We start from the raw sequence: 16275 nt of genomic DNA on the forward strand, positions 1-16275 counted from the left end.
GCTTGCTTAATTTCTAGAAGCAGTTTTATAAAAGAGCAAAATAAAGCTACCTCGTCTTTAGATGCATTGTGAATGCTATAAAATTTTAAACTCCCTTCTTTGCTCAAGAAAAACCTTAGCTTTGTGCTACTGCATAGATGATAGGAAGAGAGAGGGGGTGGGGAAGGGGGAAGGGAGGGACGGAGGGAGGGATGGAGGGAGAGAGAGGGAGAGGGAGAGAGAATGAATAACAGTCAAACTGAGGTTAGCTGTGTCCTATTTCTTTGTCCTATATGATTAACTTTCTGCCTTCAATGGTAAGGCCAATCAATCCTGATTGAATTATCCAATATTAACAGCTGAAAGTGATCAAAAGTAATGGTGAAAACATAGCACCAATCAATAAATCAATGCAAATGATTCAGTTCCTGGAGATTCGATCAAATAAAAGAGATAGATCAATTTAACCACTGAGCAAATTAAGTGGAAGTTGGTGTAGCACCAATTTACTTCAAAAGCCCCGCAGGCCCACAAAGCAGAGAAATGAGGTGGTGGAGAAACAGACCAGTTCCAGACCCACATGCTCACTTGACACAATTTATGCTCCTGAGATCCCTGAGGCTATGTGGTGTGTTTAGGGGCTGTGATTTCAGCCCCAAGAACAAGAGACACACAGAGCTCCAAAGGATCTGAGGAACTGGAGAGCTAAGGTACCAGGAAGCATGAACCACCCAGGAAGAGGCAGGAAGTACGCCCCCCACATCAGCTATCCTCCCAGAGGACCACTCTGGAGCCCAGCGCTGGAGTCCACCCAGACACAGTAACGGGCAAATCTTCCAGGCTGGGGTTCCTAAAGGAAGGCCGTACGATGAGAAGCAAGGCAGGACAGGGTGTTGAGTCTTAGAGTTGGAGTGGGGATAGTGAAAGCAATCTCAAACTCCATTAGAAATAAAAACAGGACAACTGAAAAATACAGAACGGTTTGTGAGGAGTATCCGGGGCAAAATAGTTTTAGGGCACTTCTTACAGCTTTAAACGCACACTTTTCCATTCTTCCTGTTTGCAATAGAGGATCGGCCTTACTCAGAGAAAAATATGACAACGAGCTAGAGCAAACCCTCACCCACCCCCCCCCCCCCCACCCGCCCCGCCACATCACATCCAGACCCCACCTTGTCTTTGGTGGAGGGAGCAAGATAAAACTTTTGTTTCCGCTACACGTCCTTCATTTGAGGTATATGGAGAGAAGGGTCAGGTTGTTTTGAAACACATTTCTGAAAGCAAACGTAAATGTTTTGTTTTACGGTTATATGCTAAAAGGAAAAAGGGAAAGAAAAAAGCCCAAGATTCTTTAATCCCGTGAAAAAGATGAATGTTTAAAAATGAGAATTTTTACCTGGAAACCAATTAACATGAAACTATGTCAAGGTATGATTAACTGGGAAATTATTCTGGTAGAACTAGAGCAGAGAACTAAGGAAAATTCTGACGTGTTTGAGGCAGACATTTTATTTCTGAGTGATGATGACTCCTGATTAGGTTTACTTAGGTCAGCACTAGCGAGCAGGGAGAGAGGGTCAGGGGGCCAATGTCTGCCCAGTGCCTGTCTTTCTCCACACCCTGCACGGAGTGTTCTGTGTCGCCTACTCAGCTGCACTCTCACCACGATCCTGAGAGTTAGGTGTGAGGCCTTGTTGTTGCCTATGGGCCCATTGTACAGATGATAAAACTGAAGCACACAGTCAATAACAGCTTGTAAGTGACGGTGACCCTGTCAATCAAACTCTGGTGATTTTTCTCCGTAACTCATGCTTTTTCCCTTGTACTAAGCTGCCTGTAGGGAATTGGTAGCAAATTAAAACAAATGAAAAAAAAAAAACTAATGAAAACTATTTTTTAAACTACTAACCGCTGGAGACTTTATGGGTGGCTAAGTCTCCCATAATCACAGATATCAGAATCATTTCCATCCTTCAGAACCAGCTTGAACACCTCCCACATGAGGTCTTTCTTGAGTCTCCCAGCTGGAGAATAAGCATCTTCTTTTGGAATACTTATAACCATTGACTACATATTAGCTCATATAATGTTTAATCATCTGCGTTGTCTTATCTTTTCTAGGAGACTATAAATGTGATATATTTCTAATTATTTTTTATATGTCATAGAGTGATTGGGACCATGGTCGATTTAAAATGATGACGTGGTAATTTTACAAATATTTGAATTAATAAATATGCTCCTTAATTAACAATGGCACTGGGACAATAGTAGTAAATAGCATAGGGCTTGTGATTTTGACTATGACTCCTAAATGTCTCATCATGTATTATTTAATAACTTGAGACACAGATTTGTATTAAATTGATTAAAAGCCTAGTTTAAGGAAACAGCTAAGTTAGCAAGTGACCCAGTGACTGGCTCAGCAGCCACATGGCCACGCTGTACTGTTGTCTTTTACAGCCCATCCTATGTGCGCTGCATCATTTTCTTTCAGAAATATGACCGTAAAACTTGAGCACCAGTTAAGCTGCGGTGTGAAAAAAAGGCATCCAGATGAGGTGATCTGGTGGGAAAGAGGAGAAAAACAGCTGAAGAGACAATTACATACTGAAAAAGAAGTGATACCCGAAAATCATGGTGTATCCCTCAGAATGTCAGCTGCATTTTGAATGTGGAAAACACTGCATTCGTGAGCTTAAGGAGGGAAGGGCTGTGTATCAAAATAACCTTTGATTCAAAAGGAATTCAAATACCAGAATCTCAGAGCCTGAAGTTCACCCAGGCCAATTCCGTCTCTCCCTCCTGCTGAAATTCCCTCAACATTCATTACATTCGTAACATGGTGCCTGATGGAACTTTCTACGAGACACGTTGGAAGGGAATGATTTGATCACTGCTATTGAATTGTAGCTTGTCTAGAGGCACCAATTAAACAGTAATTAGTATATTGAAAGAAAGTGGCCTATTCAGCAGCATTTTTACAAACACACCACTTGCTCACACCTGTATAAACCACTTTGGATACAAATATGCATTGTAGGATATTATTCTTGGACCAGACCATCCCTCGCTCAAAGCAGCTTCCTTAAGTGCTGCAGAAAAAGTTGTGAGGTCTATTAGGAAAACTTGTGAAACATTCAATATATTCATTTGCTTTTAAAATAACAAAATGTTCATTTAGTTCCAATAATACACTTTTATTCCAAAGCACATCTTCCCTACCGGCATGCAAGACAGAAATAGATTAGAATTGCTTGCAAAAGTGAGGGAAAACTCTACCAAAGAAGAAAGACTACCTTGCCAATAACTGCACATTATATATCTCTAAACTGGAATGAATACTTTCGGTAAGAAAGGTTTAGGGGTCATGTGAAGCGTATAGCTTCCATACTGGCAAAAGGTGTGTCTTAGATTGAGTGTTCCATAGAAGTAGAGGTTTTGTCTCATTTAATTCTAAAAGGAATTGTGGTCTGTGATGTCCAAAAGATGATGTCTGAATCATTGGTGTCCTGAAGATGGACAGTGCATAATAAGGAATTATCTGAGTTCTGACTGGCGTTGTAGGCAAATATCAATGAAAATAACATACCCCCGTGTGTGTGTGTGTGTGTTGGGTATATAATTTTATACCCCACAAAGCACTTCTATTCACACACACACAAAAAAATGGTTTCACATTTTTAACTGGGCATAAGTAGCGAAATAAATGTAAATTAATTTTATGTTCATGAAATCATTTATGCACCACACCACTGAAAGACATACCATTGTTATGAGGCAATTTTGAAATGCTCACCCTTGACTTGCCCTAGTATTCTCACTCTGACAGAAGAATCAAATAAACTATATGCTTTCAATCTTCCATTGGATTTCAGTTTGTGGGCGTTTCGTTTCATAACCTCTTACGAAAAGTCTGCCTTTCTGAACTTCAGTGGCATAAACAAACAGATGACTTCAAGTGGTATGTATGACATATGTCAATTTTAAAACTTGCACTCATTTTACTTACCACAGTGTGAACTACAGTGAGCTGATAAAATGGCTTCATTTGTCATTTTTCTATTCTTATTATTTTGGTTACCGATCTTATTTTCTATTGTTACCTTAATTTCAGTCAATTTTCCCCTTCCTTCTAGAAATTAACAAAACTATTATGGTTTTGGTACACTTACCATGCCCACTTTTCATGCAGGAAATAAAAGAAATCAATCTTTAAAAATTACATTAATTCCATCCTCTAAGCCCAGGTGTAAAGCTAATTTGGGTAATGAAAGCAAATGTACAGGACTGTGAACCCCTGAGGGTAAAGCATAAAAATCCAAATACTCTCAAAACGAGAAAAAGTAAAGTTAACTCTGATCCATTTTTCTTAATGTATTGAAACCAAAAGCCACTGTCAGGACTTTAGAAAATAGACTTACATAGATATTTCAATGATGGTTGATATTAGCTTTGTAAAAATGATCACATACTAACTATAAAAAAAAAAACTTTTATCTAAGGGATGATGCGTATATTGAACCTGGGTATTCATATCAAGACCATGTATGATTCTGGGTAATGGGATTGGAAAAAGAGTGCTCACAGCTTTGGATTGTGGAATAAGTCTTCTTGTGACCCAGATCACAATCTGAATGAATGAGTCAGGAATATTTTGAGACAGGTTTGACCTTCTAAGATCCTAAAGACTCAGGAAGAGTTGTAGGTTTTGTATTGTATCTTTCATACCAACAGTTCTCAAAGTGTGGCTCAGGGACTTCTGGGGTCTCCTGGATCCTCTCCAGGGGTCTGTTATGTCAAGACTATTTTCACAGTAGCATTAAGACATCATTTGCCCTTTACACCCTCATCATCTCATGAGCGCAGAGTGGAGTTTCCTACAGGTGACTTGACAAGGGATAAGTGGTGACATCATCTCTCTGACAGCTAGTAGAATCGCAGGTGTGTATATTCTTGTGTTTAAAACTTCTCTCAAGTTTGATTTCTAATATGGGAATATCAATAGATAGTAAGCTGCACAAATCATAGGCCCTTGTGGTCATCAATCATTTTAAGTGTAAAGACATCCTGAGCTCAAAGAGTTTGAAAACCACAGGTCTAGACTAATTGTAGAACAGAATGAATACCGTATGCTTCACGAAACCCTAAAGTATACTATAAAAGAAACCTGGAGTCCTGAAGGATGTGGATAATTGCTCAGCTTTGTCTGTGCTATGGAGGGGTACAGGCTACTACGGCCATAGTGTTGGGTTCTTTTAATGAAAGACACCCACCAAAGTCTTACCAACAGGTTAGCTGTATTAGAAATCTACTAATAACAGTACAAAAGTGCAAATTTGTTGCAAACTTTTTTCAAGAACATGAGAGAGAAGTCAGTCTCTATAGAATCTCTACAACTTTGATTTTAAGCTATTATTAATTCTGCTCCACAGTTTACATTGCTAAGTATCACTAGGTATATTGGCCATATCCTTTACAGAGTCCTAAAAACCCAAAGGACTTATCTTTTCAAACATCTGGCAATAAGAATATATTTTGAAACAGAAATTAAGGTTGTATTAAGAAGATACACTTTCTGACAACAGTCTGTGTCAGAGTAGATATCCCAAACAGATGTGACAGAGTAGATAGCTATTGAGAAGTGATAAAAAGTAAGACAGCAACTTTAATTTCAGTCCACTGACACCACTATGACAATGGGCTCACCCATTCTTTCATAGATTTTTTTATTTCACCTCCTTAATTTGCTATTTGTTTACTTATAGAACAACAGATGATAAACTGTAAATTTCTTATTTTGACACATAGTTCACATTAATCTGGCTTCCCCAGAGCCCAAAGAGGTACAAAGCTGTCTCAGGGTCTACAGTGTACGATGAAAAACTAAGGAGTGTGTGTGTGGGGGGGGGGGGGGGGCAGGGGGGACGGTGGGTTCCTGCTTAACCAGACCTGGCTTAAGAGATTCAATGCGAAAAATAATTACCCCCCCCCCCCAGTTCAGGCTAAATAACTTTATTGTTAATCATTGTTAATAATAATGCTCATAATAATAAAATAATTTTAAGTTCGAACTCATTCTCCTCCAAGGGCACCAGTAAAATTTAACAAAAACATGTCACTCCTATCATTTTGTCACAAAAATAAGGGTAAGTATTATGCCCATTTTTCAGGTGAAGTAGCAGAAGAAAAAAAAAGACTTATTTTCCTTTCACAATAAGTAACATTTCTAGGATAGAATCCAGGTCTCTTACCCATATTTTAACTACTAGTCTATTGCTAAGAGTAATAAAACCAACCAAACATTTGTATTATATTTTATAGTTGGTACCTTAGATTCAGACCTATTACTTCATGTTACCTAACAACAACCCCATAAGTGTTACACCCGTCTAGCATTTCTTCATATCCAAGGTTCAGAGACATTATGCACCAGTGCAAAGTCATATACCTAGCAAGTGGGACACTCAAGGCTAAACCTGATGTCTTTGGATGCCAAAGTTTTAACTACGAGGCTGTTCCTAAGTAATAATTATTTTCTTCCATTATGTGGAAGAAACATACTGGACAAGAGTACAGCTTCTTTCTTCTCTTCCCCTCTCCCTTCCAATTTCAAGCCCCTCAGGATAACAATGACTTGGACATCCATCCAGCTTGGAGTCCATTGGGAACAGAACATGAATAAAACAGGATTGGGGAGAATGGGCCATAACAGCAAGGTGAATGATCCCATAGTCCAATAAACCTGACCTCTAAGCCTATCACACTGGGTCAGAAGGTCCAATTATAGGTCTGTTCTAGTTCTTTTTATGATTGACAGCAGCCAGAGGCAAAATTACTTTGGTGTCTGTTAATCCAGCCTCTAATTCTCCCTTTGCCCCAATACGCACAGAGCATCATGGTGGCCCAGGGTGAGTGATACTGTGAATCCAGATTTAAAATGCCCTTGTTTCCTATAAGAAGAGCAACTGAGTTCAATCCCGGTTCTCCTCGTGGGGACATTACCTGCAGCTCTGTTTGGAAGAAAAACTTCTGTGGACATTGTGTGCAGTCATAGATCTTGTCTTCTTGTCCATGGGCAGAGAAAATATGCTGCTGCAACTTGTTTGCTTGAACAAACACTGAAATGATAAAAGGATGGTGAACCTTGGGTTATTTTCTTTCTGAAATGCCCTCAGTCAATGACTCCCTGTGAACAGACCCAGGCTGAGCGGACTGAATGCCGCACCTTCTGGGTGTGACCACTGCCAGGCCCCCGGGGAGGGCTGAGTCACATCTGGTCATGCTTGGGTCCCCGGTTTTTGTTAAGATGCACTCTACCAAGCACCCAATTCAGCCCAAACAGCTCCAAAGTAAAGGTTTATCGAGGCCCTGCTCCCTATAAATCTTTTAAAAATAAAGCTGAAAATTGTCAAATGCACAGCCCTGTCTGAACAGAAATGACTCCTATTTCTCAGCAACCCACAGGTTAAGAAATCATAGATGCCAAAACCCTGCTTATTGTATTTGCCTAAAGTTATAGCTGGCAAACAGTTCTCTATTTAAATGTGTTAATGCTAAAAATTATATCCCACAGCTACTCTGGGGCACTGTCTATAAATGTGAAACAGAACGGCAGGTAAATTCTCTTTGGATACTTTAAGATCAACTCAGCCTACACACTGAATGCAAGGGTTTCAATAATATAAACATGTTCAATTTTAATGACTACAAAACAAGGCCCTAAGACTGTGTAACAGTTTACCTAGGAGACATACTATTAATAATTAAATTGTATATGCCAGAGGCAGTGTTTGGGTTGGCAGAACTGACTTCTGATGGATGCCTGGTGCACTGTGACCTAAAAAAGTTTGCATCTACAATATTAATCTGTATAGGCAGGGAGAGGATTTATTAAAGATGTTGGCATTTGACTTTGACTCCACTCTAATCATTAAAATTATTCTAATTGCCAGCCAACCTAAAATATTAGAATATTGTTCTTGTGAGTCATACATTTTAATCACATTTCTCATTACCTTAAAAAACTACTCAGATTTCTTCGCTCCCACCTAACATGCTTTATATTGGAAGTTCTTTTTTTTTTAATTGTTATTTCTAAAATTACTTCAAGATACACTGAAACAATTCAGGTCTGTCAGCACAGAAAATGCAGACGACTCATGATTAATGCATTTTTGTCTCTTATCTACATCAACAAAAAGAAATGGGGTTTTTATACAGATTTGCAACTGATCTCCATATAACTTAGCACATGTTATGAGGCTTCTGGCTACAACATGAAATAACTATTTTATTAGGGGTCTCAGTCATGAGATCTATGACCCAGTCTTCCTTATGAAGACTTACCACGAGCTTTTATAAAGAACCCAGACTCCTGACTCATTGTATCTTAAGATAAATACTATGTTGTGGTAAAAATATAACAATATATTTTATCTTAATTGCTGAGAACAAATTGGTGGTTACCAGAGGGGAAGCAGGTCGGGGGATGGGCTAGATGGGTGATGGGGATTAAGGCGTTCATTTGTTGTGACGAGCGCTGGGTGATGTATGTAAATGCTGAATCGCTAAATTGTACACCTGAAACTAATATTACACTGTATGTTAACTGGAATTTAAATAAAAACTTAAAAAGATAAATTTTAAAAAGCACCCCCCAAGCCCAATATATATTTTTAAATATAAATCGAAAGCACAAGAACAACAACAACAACAACGAAACAGTTCCAAAAGAAGGAGTGGCTGATGGAATTATTGAAAGAAGGAGGCTCACAGGCAAATGTCATTAACACATTCAAGAACTACTTGCAGTAACTGTATAATGAACATGGCCCCTCTCTTCTTTTGTTACAGGACAGAAATCTACAGACTGAATGTAGTAAAGGTTAATAATCAATGCCTGGGATCTTGCTCTGCAAACAAAGAAGTCAATTTTGAGAGAAGGATATATTTTTGTTGTGTTTTGGTCTTTTTTTTTTTTTTTTTTTTTTTTTTTTTTTTTTTTTTTTGACAAGTAAGAAGGGAACATAGCCTTGAGGGGCTTGACCACTGAGTTCAAGACATATGCAAAACAATCACAAAGGACTTTCCAAAATAACTTTGTCACTGTTGGGGGGGGAGTACCAGAAATACGTGTGATCATATCTCAACCCCATGGGCTTCAAATTATAGATTCTGATTTACATTTTTGTTTTTTTGCTGCTGCTGCAAACTATAGAGCCAAAACATCCAATGAAAGTTTCTTCTTAAAAGTGTAAATTTATATTAAAAATCCATCCAATTTCATAGGAAATAAACGCCTCACCTAATCAGTTCATCTAATCTGTTTTCTAGCTCCAAAATTTGGGAGGGTTTTAATGTTACCTTTTTATTTCTTATGGGAAATGTTAGAAAACTCTCCAAGTTTAAGTAACAGACATAGGCTGGCAACACGGCTGCACTTGTAGTCAGACGTCTTGCGATTAAGAAGCAGCTTCGTGCAGGCACTCTTGCCTTGGTAACCTTTTCACACCGAGAGGAGAAAAGGGAACAAAACATGGATGTCGTTTTCCAAATGGAAAAGTGCAAACTTCTGAGAGAACTTGAAATGCCATTTGTTCATCCTGACAGTTAACCTTCCTGCCCATTTGAGCCTTTAAGTGGGCGGCAATCAATAATGCTAATAAGCAGAAATCAAACATCTTCTCCCCAAATTGAACAGAAGTCCTATCCGTAAAAGGCCACTGCGGTGGGAATATGCTTTGGTAGGAAAGACATGGAACTGGCCGTGAAGCTCTCTAGAGTTTCCTACCTGTAAAGCAGACGGGGCACTTGAAGGTACCTCCCATCCCTTCGAAGCTGTGCTCTATCAGATGGCACTGGAGTTTGGCAGGGGAGTCGAAGGTCTGGCTGCAGAGTTTACATTCATGGTTCAGTCCTTCATCTGTGAAGAATACATGAACAGAAAAGTTGAAACACATCATATCTTTTTAAAATTTTTTTCTACATGTTTTATTTATTTTTGAGAGAGCACAAGCAGGGGAGGGGCAGAGAGAGAGAAGGACAAAGCGGGCTCTGCGCTGACACCAGAGAGCCTGATGTGGGGCTTGGACTCACGAACGATGAGATCGTGACCTGAGCTGAAGTCAGATGCTCAATCGACTGAGCCACCCAGGTGCCCCCACATCATATCTTTAACGGACAAGTGTAATTGCATCTGTTAAACTACTTCCATCACCAAATATAAATATATAGTAGCATATATGGTTGTGGGTTCTTATTTCACATTACCTACGAATTTGTATCAACATAAAACATTTCTGGAATTTAAACTCCAAAGAGAATCAGAAGGCAGTGTTTATCTTCCGGGTGAAGCATTTTGTTAAGCTTTTAAGGTATCATTAGGATGTCACTGATAAGGCATCTCTTTTTCACTATCATGATTTTATGGCTGTGTATTTCCAAAGTCCTAAAATAACGGACTCAAGGAAAATGGACAGCTTCTTCCTTAAGTCTCTCCTCTAGTTTTCCTAGAATGTTCTACAAATTTATATTTCTTTTTTTTTTCAAGATTATTAATTTATTTTGAGAGAGAGAGAGAGAGCAAGAGCCAGTATGAGTGGCGGAGAGGCAGAGAAAGAGAGGGAGAGAGAGAGAATTCCAAGAAGGTTCCATGCTGTCAGCACAGCACGAACTGTGAGATCATGACCTGAGCCGAAATCAAGAGTCGAATGCTTAAACGACTGAGCCACTTGGGCGCCCCTACAAATTTCTATTTCTAACTATAAGGTTTTTAGTGATACTCCCATTGACACAAACTTTCTTTTTCTATTCCCAAGATTTCTGGGCAATTTTGAAATATTATTAATGCTTATAGTTTATCCTACAAGTGCTATTTTTATGCAGGGTACTCCCGGTTCTCCATATCTTCTCAGTTCATTGCTCCTTCTACTTCGTAAGATAGTTTCAATTTTACCCTGTGATCTAGACTCTGTCTTTCTCCCAAGGAATTTCTACGAGCTCCATGCTCAGTTTTGACTAGCCCTGGATTTTTCTTTGATATCTTAGGAACAAGATGGTAGAAAAATATTTCAACGTAATAATAATTGCTATATAATGTGAAGAGTTTCTGTTGTCGATAGACGCCATTATTTTTAGATTGCCTATTTCCTCATTAAAATGTTTCTGAAACTTAAAATTTAAGGATTAGTCCAACTTATTTCAATTTGCAATTATAAGAAACGAAAACCAGTAGCACTGGAATGAACAACCCAACACTTCTGGAGTGTTTTCTGCATTTCAGACACTGCTCTTCTAAGTGCCCAGATATACATTCATTAATTTAACAGCTACTGGTGGCCCCATTTTACAGATGAGGAAAATGAGGCCCAGAGACTGTAAGTGATTTTCACCCTGAGTCACAGGGTCAATATTTGGTGGAGCCAGAACTTAACTCCAGGCATCCGGGCCTCAAGGTCCATGATCTTAGCAAATAGGCTATGACATTCACCAACTACTCCCAAATGACTTATCAGACAGAGTAAGGGCAGAGAGGTTGCAATATAACCTGGCTTGTTATCAACTTATACTCTTACCTTCTCCTATTTGCAGTGATAAAAAATGTTACTAAGGATCACTAGTGAATGATCTAGGGAATGTGAAAGACGTATTCGTACCATGTGGGCAACAAGTCTATACTTCAAAGGTATTTCCTTCCATGCAACACAACATGCATGTGTAAGTCCTTCTCCAGCTGATATTACTGGCAACACAAAGGCTCAAATACAAAGTGAATTATTATTAGCTAACTAGGAGTAAAAATCACTCTATTTGTATTCCTAATCTTTCTTCTCACATAAGTATGAGTCTTTAAAGCAGAGGATTGGAATTTGTAAAAAGAGAAGCAAAGCACTAATTAAGCCACCCAGTACTGTCTACATTTCACAAGAGATAAAAACCTACTCTGTATTTGGGTGGCACAGTAAATTCCTTGATTATAATTATGTAAGAAGGAGTTTAATTGTGCATACTGACATGACAAGGGGTTATACAAAAAGCTTTAGGGATTATATAAGATCAAGGGGTTTTCATCTGTTCTTTTCTCTCTTTCTTTTTTTAATCCTAAAGTCACCAAAAATTTTCCGAATTTTAGATATTAAGAAATATAAGAAACACCACTGTAGGGAATTGGGTCAGTAAGTTGATCATCAGAAATACTTGACAAATTTAAATGTTTCCTCGATGCCGCATACCTTACTTTGGTGGTAAGAAGGTAACCAGGAGTCTTTATTTCATCTTTAAATTACGTGTTTTGCACAAGAACCAAGATGCAGCCTATGGGTGTGAACAGGTATACACATTTGTTCCGGAATTCTTAAACTCGCAATATTTGTGAAGTAATATATGTAAGCCTGGCTGGCTTCCTTGGGGATATTGACTGACTGTTGCATGAACACAAAGTGAATTATGCAAGTTAGAATGGTCTTTAATGTGATGTTTTTTCTTGACTATGAGTATTTTGTTTGAAAAAATAATAGAAAGGAAGAAAGATATATGTGTATGAATACAAGGAAAACGTCTTCATCGATTTTTATTTATTTCCTATCCTAAGAACAGAGTCACTCCATCACAAAACATTACATAATCCAAATTTAGTCAGGTGAATTCACAAAACGGTGGCACACAATGATAAAGCATTTATGCATGATTAGTGCAGACTTAGTTGCCGTGAACCCCATACCCGGTGAAGGCACTAAGGGATACCAATGATCATAACGATAGCTTCTGGCATTTTCAGAACTGTTTACAGTTTAAAGCACATTTTTTTAATATGAAAAAAAAAAAGATGCTGGGGGTTCTACCTGCCTTTCATTTCTAAGTTACATTTGAGGTTTTTTTTCCCAACTAGTGACTTTTCCCAGCTATTTGAGTAGGATAGAAAATATATCTGAATTCTTACACAGCAAATGATAGATCAGCAAAAGCTAGTGTGCTCCGAGCTACAAGTGAACACATCTAGACATTTCTCCCACTTTTATTAACTTCCCTACTCACTTTCTCCCTGCTCCTACTTGCTTATTTCCACAGGGTCAAATGGATAATGAGTGAGTGATAGGGGGACCCAGAACGCTTTTACCACTGGTTAACAGAACCCATCTTATACTGTTCAACTGAAGAACAGGGTAGAGATAGTATTGGGAAACTAAGACAACGTATTTATAATATGAATTCACAGGTTTATCCTTATTCAGAGTCTCTGTTTAACTCAGCTCCCATATATTCTCTATTTGCATTGTGTGGCTAAGAGCAGTGTGTTAGTTTTCAAACAATTTTCTAAAAAATCCTTAGTACTGGGGGATCTACCTTAGGTATGCCCTGTTTCCTTCCAAAAGTGAGTTTCTCTCCTTTCTTCTTGCTATCTGGTATGAGGTGGTAAGGAGCTGTAAAGTGACACTGTGGTTTTAATTTCAAGTTGATGTTCATGGGGAGGCACTATCAACACCTCCGAATGCAGGTGAACTTAAGCCTTAGACTCAGGATTTTGCCGAGGAAGCCACAACTTGCACCTTGTCTTTTTATCTCCCTTCTTCGTAAAGGTGCCAAAAGCCTAAAAATTCAATCAAAGTGACCATTTCTGCTCTCCGGAAAGGTAGCAGCTGACAGTAATTGGATAATACAGTCTGACTCATTTATTAAAAAGAGATTCTGAGTCAATTGATTTAATAACCATTACAATATTCCATTAAGGATATAATAGGCTAGTGCAGCCCTATTTTTTTTATTGAGTTATGGATGAGATCTATGGATGAAATTTCTAGATTTTTCTTCCCTTTTTTGCCTATCCATAGTCTCTAGATTTTCCACAGGGAGCAAAATTTGCCTTTGTAGGTGACTTTGGAAGTTAAAGACTAAAACTGCTACCCTTTCCATACCCTACGAATAAAGATTGATGGCCACACCGCAATTCTGATTGTCAAAAAGTTACATAGCAAATAAGCAATATTATGCAGTACAGAAAAACTCCAGTTCTAAACACTAGGCTGAAAAGTATTCTAACAAATACATGGGAGAGCAGAAATTAGCACAAGGAAAGGGAGAAAGAAACATCAGAGCGCAATTAGTCAATTGAACGAGAAGACCATGGACCTTCCAGGATAAACCCACATCTTTCCAGAAAACCCCTGTTTGTTATGTACTGGTGGAGGGAAGCATGCGTGTGGCCAGCACTGTGGGTCCAAGGTCAGGAAAGGCACGAGTGAAGCTCTCACCACTGAGAACATGTTGGAGGCCAGCGACTTCCTGTCCTGGTCAACCGCTTTAAAGCATGACCAATGACGGTGTGGGCATAATTGAGAAATGATTTCACATGTATATAAATTTCAGCTAAAATAATTACTTCCATTTGTTAATCTTCATTTAAGCGCGAACATAAATGTTAACAGGAATCAAGTCCACACAGAAGACACTGATGCTAATGTAAATATTTACTCCACTCTTCAATGTTTCAAAGGAAATGAGTCTGAATACATAATTGCAATACCACCTCAATGTAGGGAACGTGATAATCATTTACAAAACTTTGTGCTGTAAGAACAAAATCTGTTTGTCTGAGGCCAGTTCAGAGGGGAATGATAATTTCTATCTCTCCAATTTATAAAACCTGGACCAACACAACTATTCGTCAGTCCATGTTGTAAGAGAAAAAAATAACAGCTACCATTTGGATGTTCAAGCACAACTCAAATTATAAGCTCCGACATGGCAACTGTTAGACACTGACATTTCAATATAAGCTTTAAACAAGAGAAACCCTTTAAGCAGCCTCCAGACTGTGTGTCCCATGTTTATACTCCTTTTCCTTCAATAAAAACAAAAATCTAGAGCAGCTACAAGCAAATGTTCAGTGGTTGACTTACATGCAGCTGTTATCCCAGGAATCACTGGGGGCCCCCTTATATCGTCTGATCAACACGGCAGCCATTACTGAGGACCAATTTGTAACAGTTTATAAGTAGAACTCCTTCTCTTATTTACCCTCGAGACTGGCCAGAAGGGTCCTCCAGCCTCTTCCACTGCATAAATCTATAGGCTAAAGTCCAAAGATACAAACCCCTCTCGGTGCATCATCATGTGGCCGGGGCCATACTTAAAAGCTCTGATCTGAGTGGGAGTAAACTCTGCCCTTGGAATCCAAACAGAGGAATCAAATGCCCTGCAGTTGTAATTTTTCCAGTTCGAACATGTATACCACTATATCCTTATATATATTTTTAAATCCAACAAAACTATGCCCTAAACCAATTCCCAACCCCCAACCCTTTACTCTGCTTCTCCTCTTCCCTGAGTTCATTTCCAAGCACACATTTATAAGCTAGGGGTCTGAGGAGTAACAAAGAAAAGCCATACATGACAAAACTCACCCCTCGGCTACATTGGCTCACCCTAGAAACCAGGAGTAGAAAAATAGGCAGACTGTACTGTGATTTGCCACACGCACAGCCACCACATCTCTCGAGCTCTTTCCAGGGCTCAGGCCACTGTAATTTGTTGTATTATATACTGCACATATTTCACAACTGTAACGTAAACACACTGAGGTGCTAATTTGGCAACGGAGAATATTACTTAGGCCTCAAAGTCTGCCAGTAGATTAGTCATTAAGCCCCCAAAGTAAGGCAGAATTTGAGAGTGCTGAATATTATGTGAACCTTTTCTTCACTAGTTAAAAAGCTCTGCTCTGTTCTTTTGAACAATTCAACACGAAAACGAACATTGCCTGAAGACTGACGCCAGCACCTTCTTGGATTTTCTCACTGGCAATATGGCAATGTCTGCCACTGTCAGTGTTTCTATGCCACACAAGAGAGGAATACAGGATACAAGCATAAGCCTCACAATAAGAGAGAAAGGGCATTGGGGACAGTAGGAGCAAATGAGCACCAGGTGCCTCGACTCTGACTATCCACACGTGCCACCCTTAGGTATCTCGAGAAAAGCAAAATGATATGCACCCCACGTGTCTCCGCCAGAATTTTATTTCAAGGAGCCCTACAAGGTGCAAGTCTGCATTTAACTCCGTTACTACCTGTTTTTGGCCAATGGTCTTAAAGGCTACAGTGCTTTTGGACTTTATAAGCAAAGCCACTGATATTGACACTGTTATTTCCTGTCTTGAACTTCTCATTATCAGCAGGGCTGGAGCAGGAAATGATTCAACTGGGGTAGGCTGCATTGTACCCAGCAGATTTTAAAGAGCCCAGGGGCTGCCTGGAGCCCCATAAACATCAGCAGCTTGGAAACTAGCAGGAGGTCCAG

The 16275-nt window shown here is 39.1% G+C and overlaps 1 protein-coding gene across 3 annotated transcripts in view; it reads right to left on the reverse strand.

Annotated features, from left to right (window-relative positions):
* Positions 1-16275, reverse strand: part of ZNF521 (zinc finger protein 521) — a 278740-nt gene that overhangs the window by 19452 nt on the left and 243013 nt on the right. For all 3 annotated transcript variants that reach the window (XM_060613482.3, XM_060613480.3, XM_060613481.3), the window contains 2 exons: positions 9773-9904; positions 6985-7100 (listed from right to left, as the gene is read on the reverse strand). In XM_060613482.3, the coding sequence (XP_060469465.1) occupies positions 6985-7100; positions 9773-9904 (248 nt within the window). The remainder of the gene's footprint in view (positions 1-6984; positions 7101-9772; positions 9905-16275) is intronic.

Source organism: Panthera onca, chromosome D3, assembly GCF_046562875.1.
Source record: "Panthera onca isolate mPanOnc1 chromosome D3, mPanOnc1 haplotype 2, whole genome shotgun sequence".
Lineage (NCBI taxonomy): Eukaryota > Metazoa > Chordata > Mammalia > Carnivora > Felidae > Panthera > Panthera onca.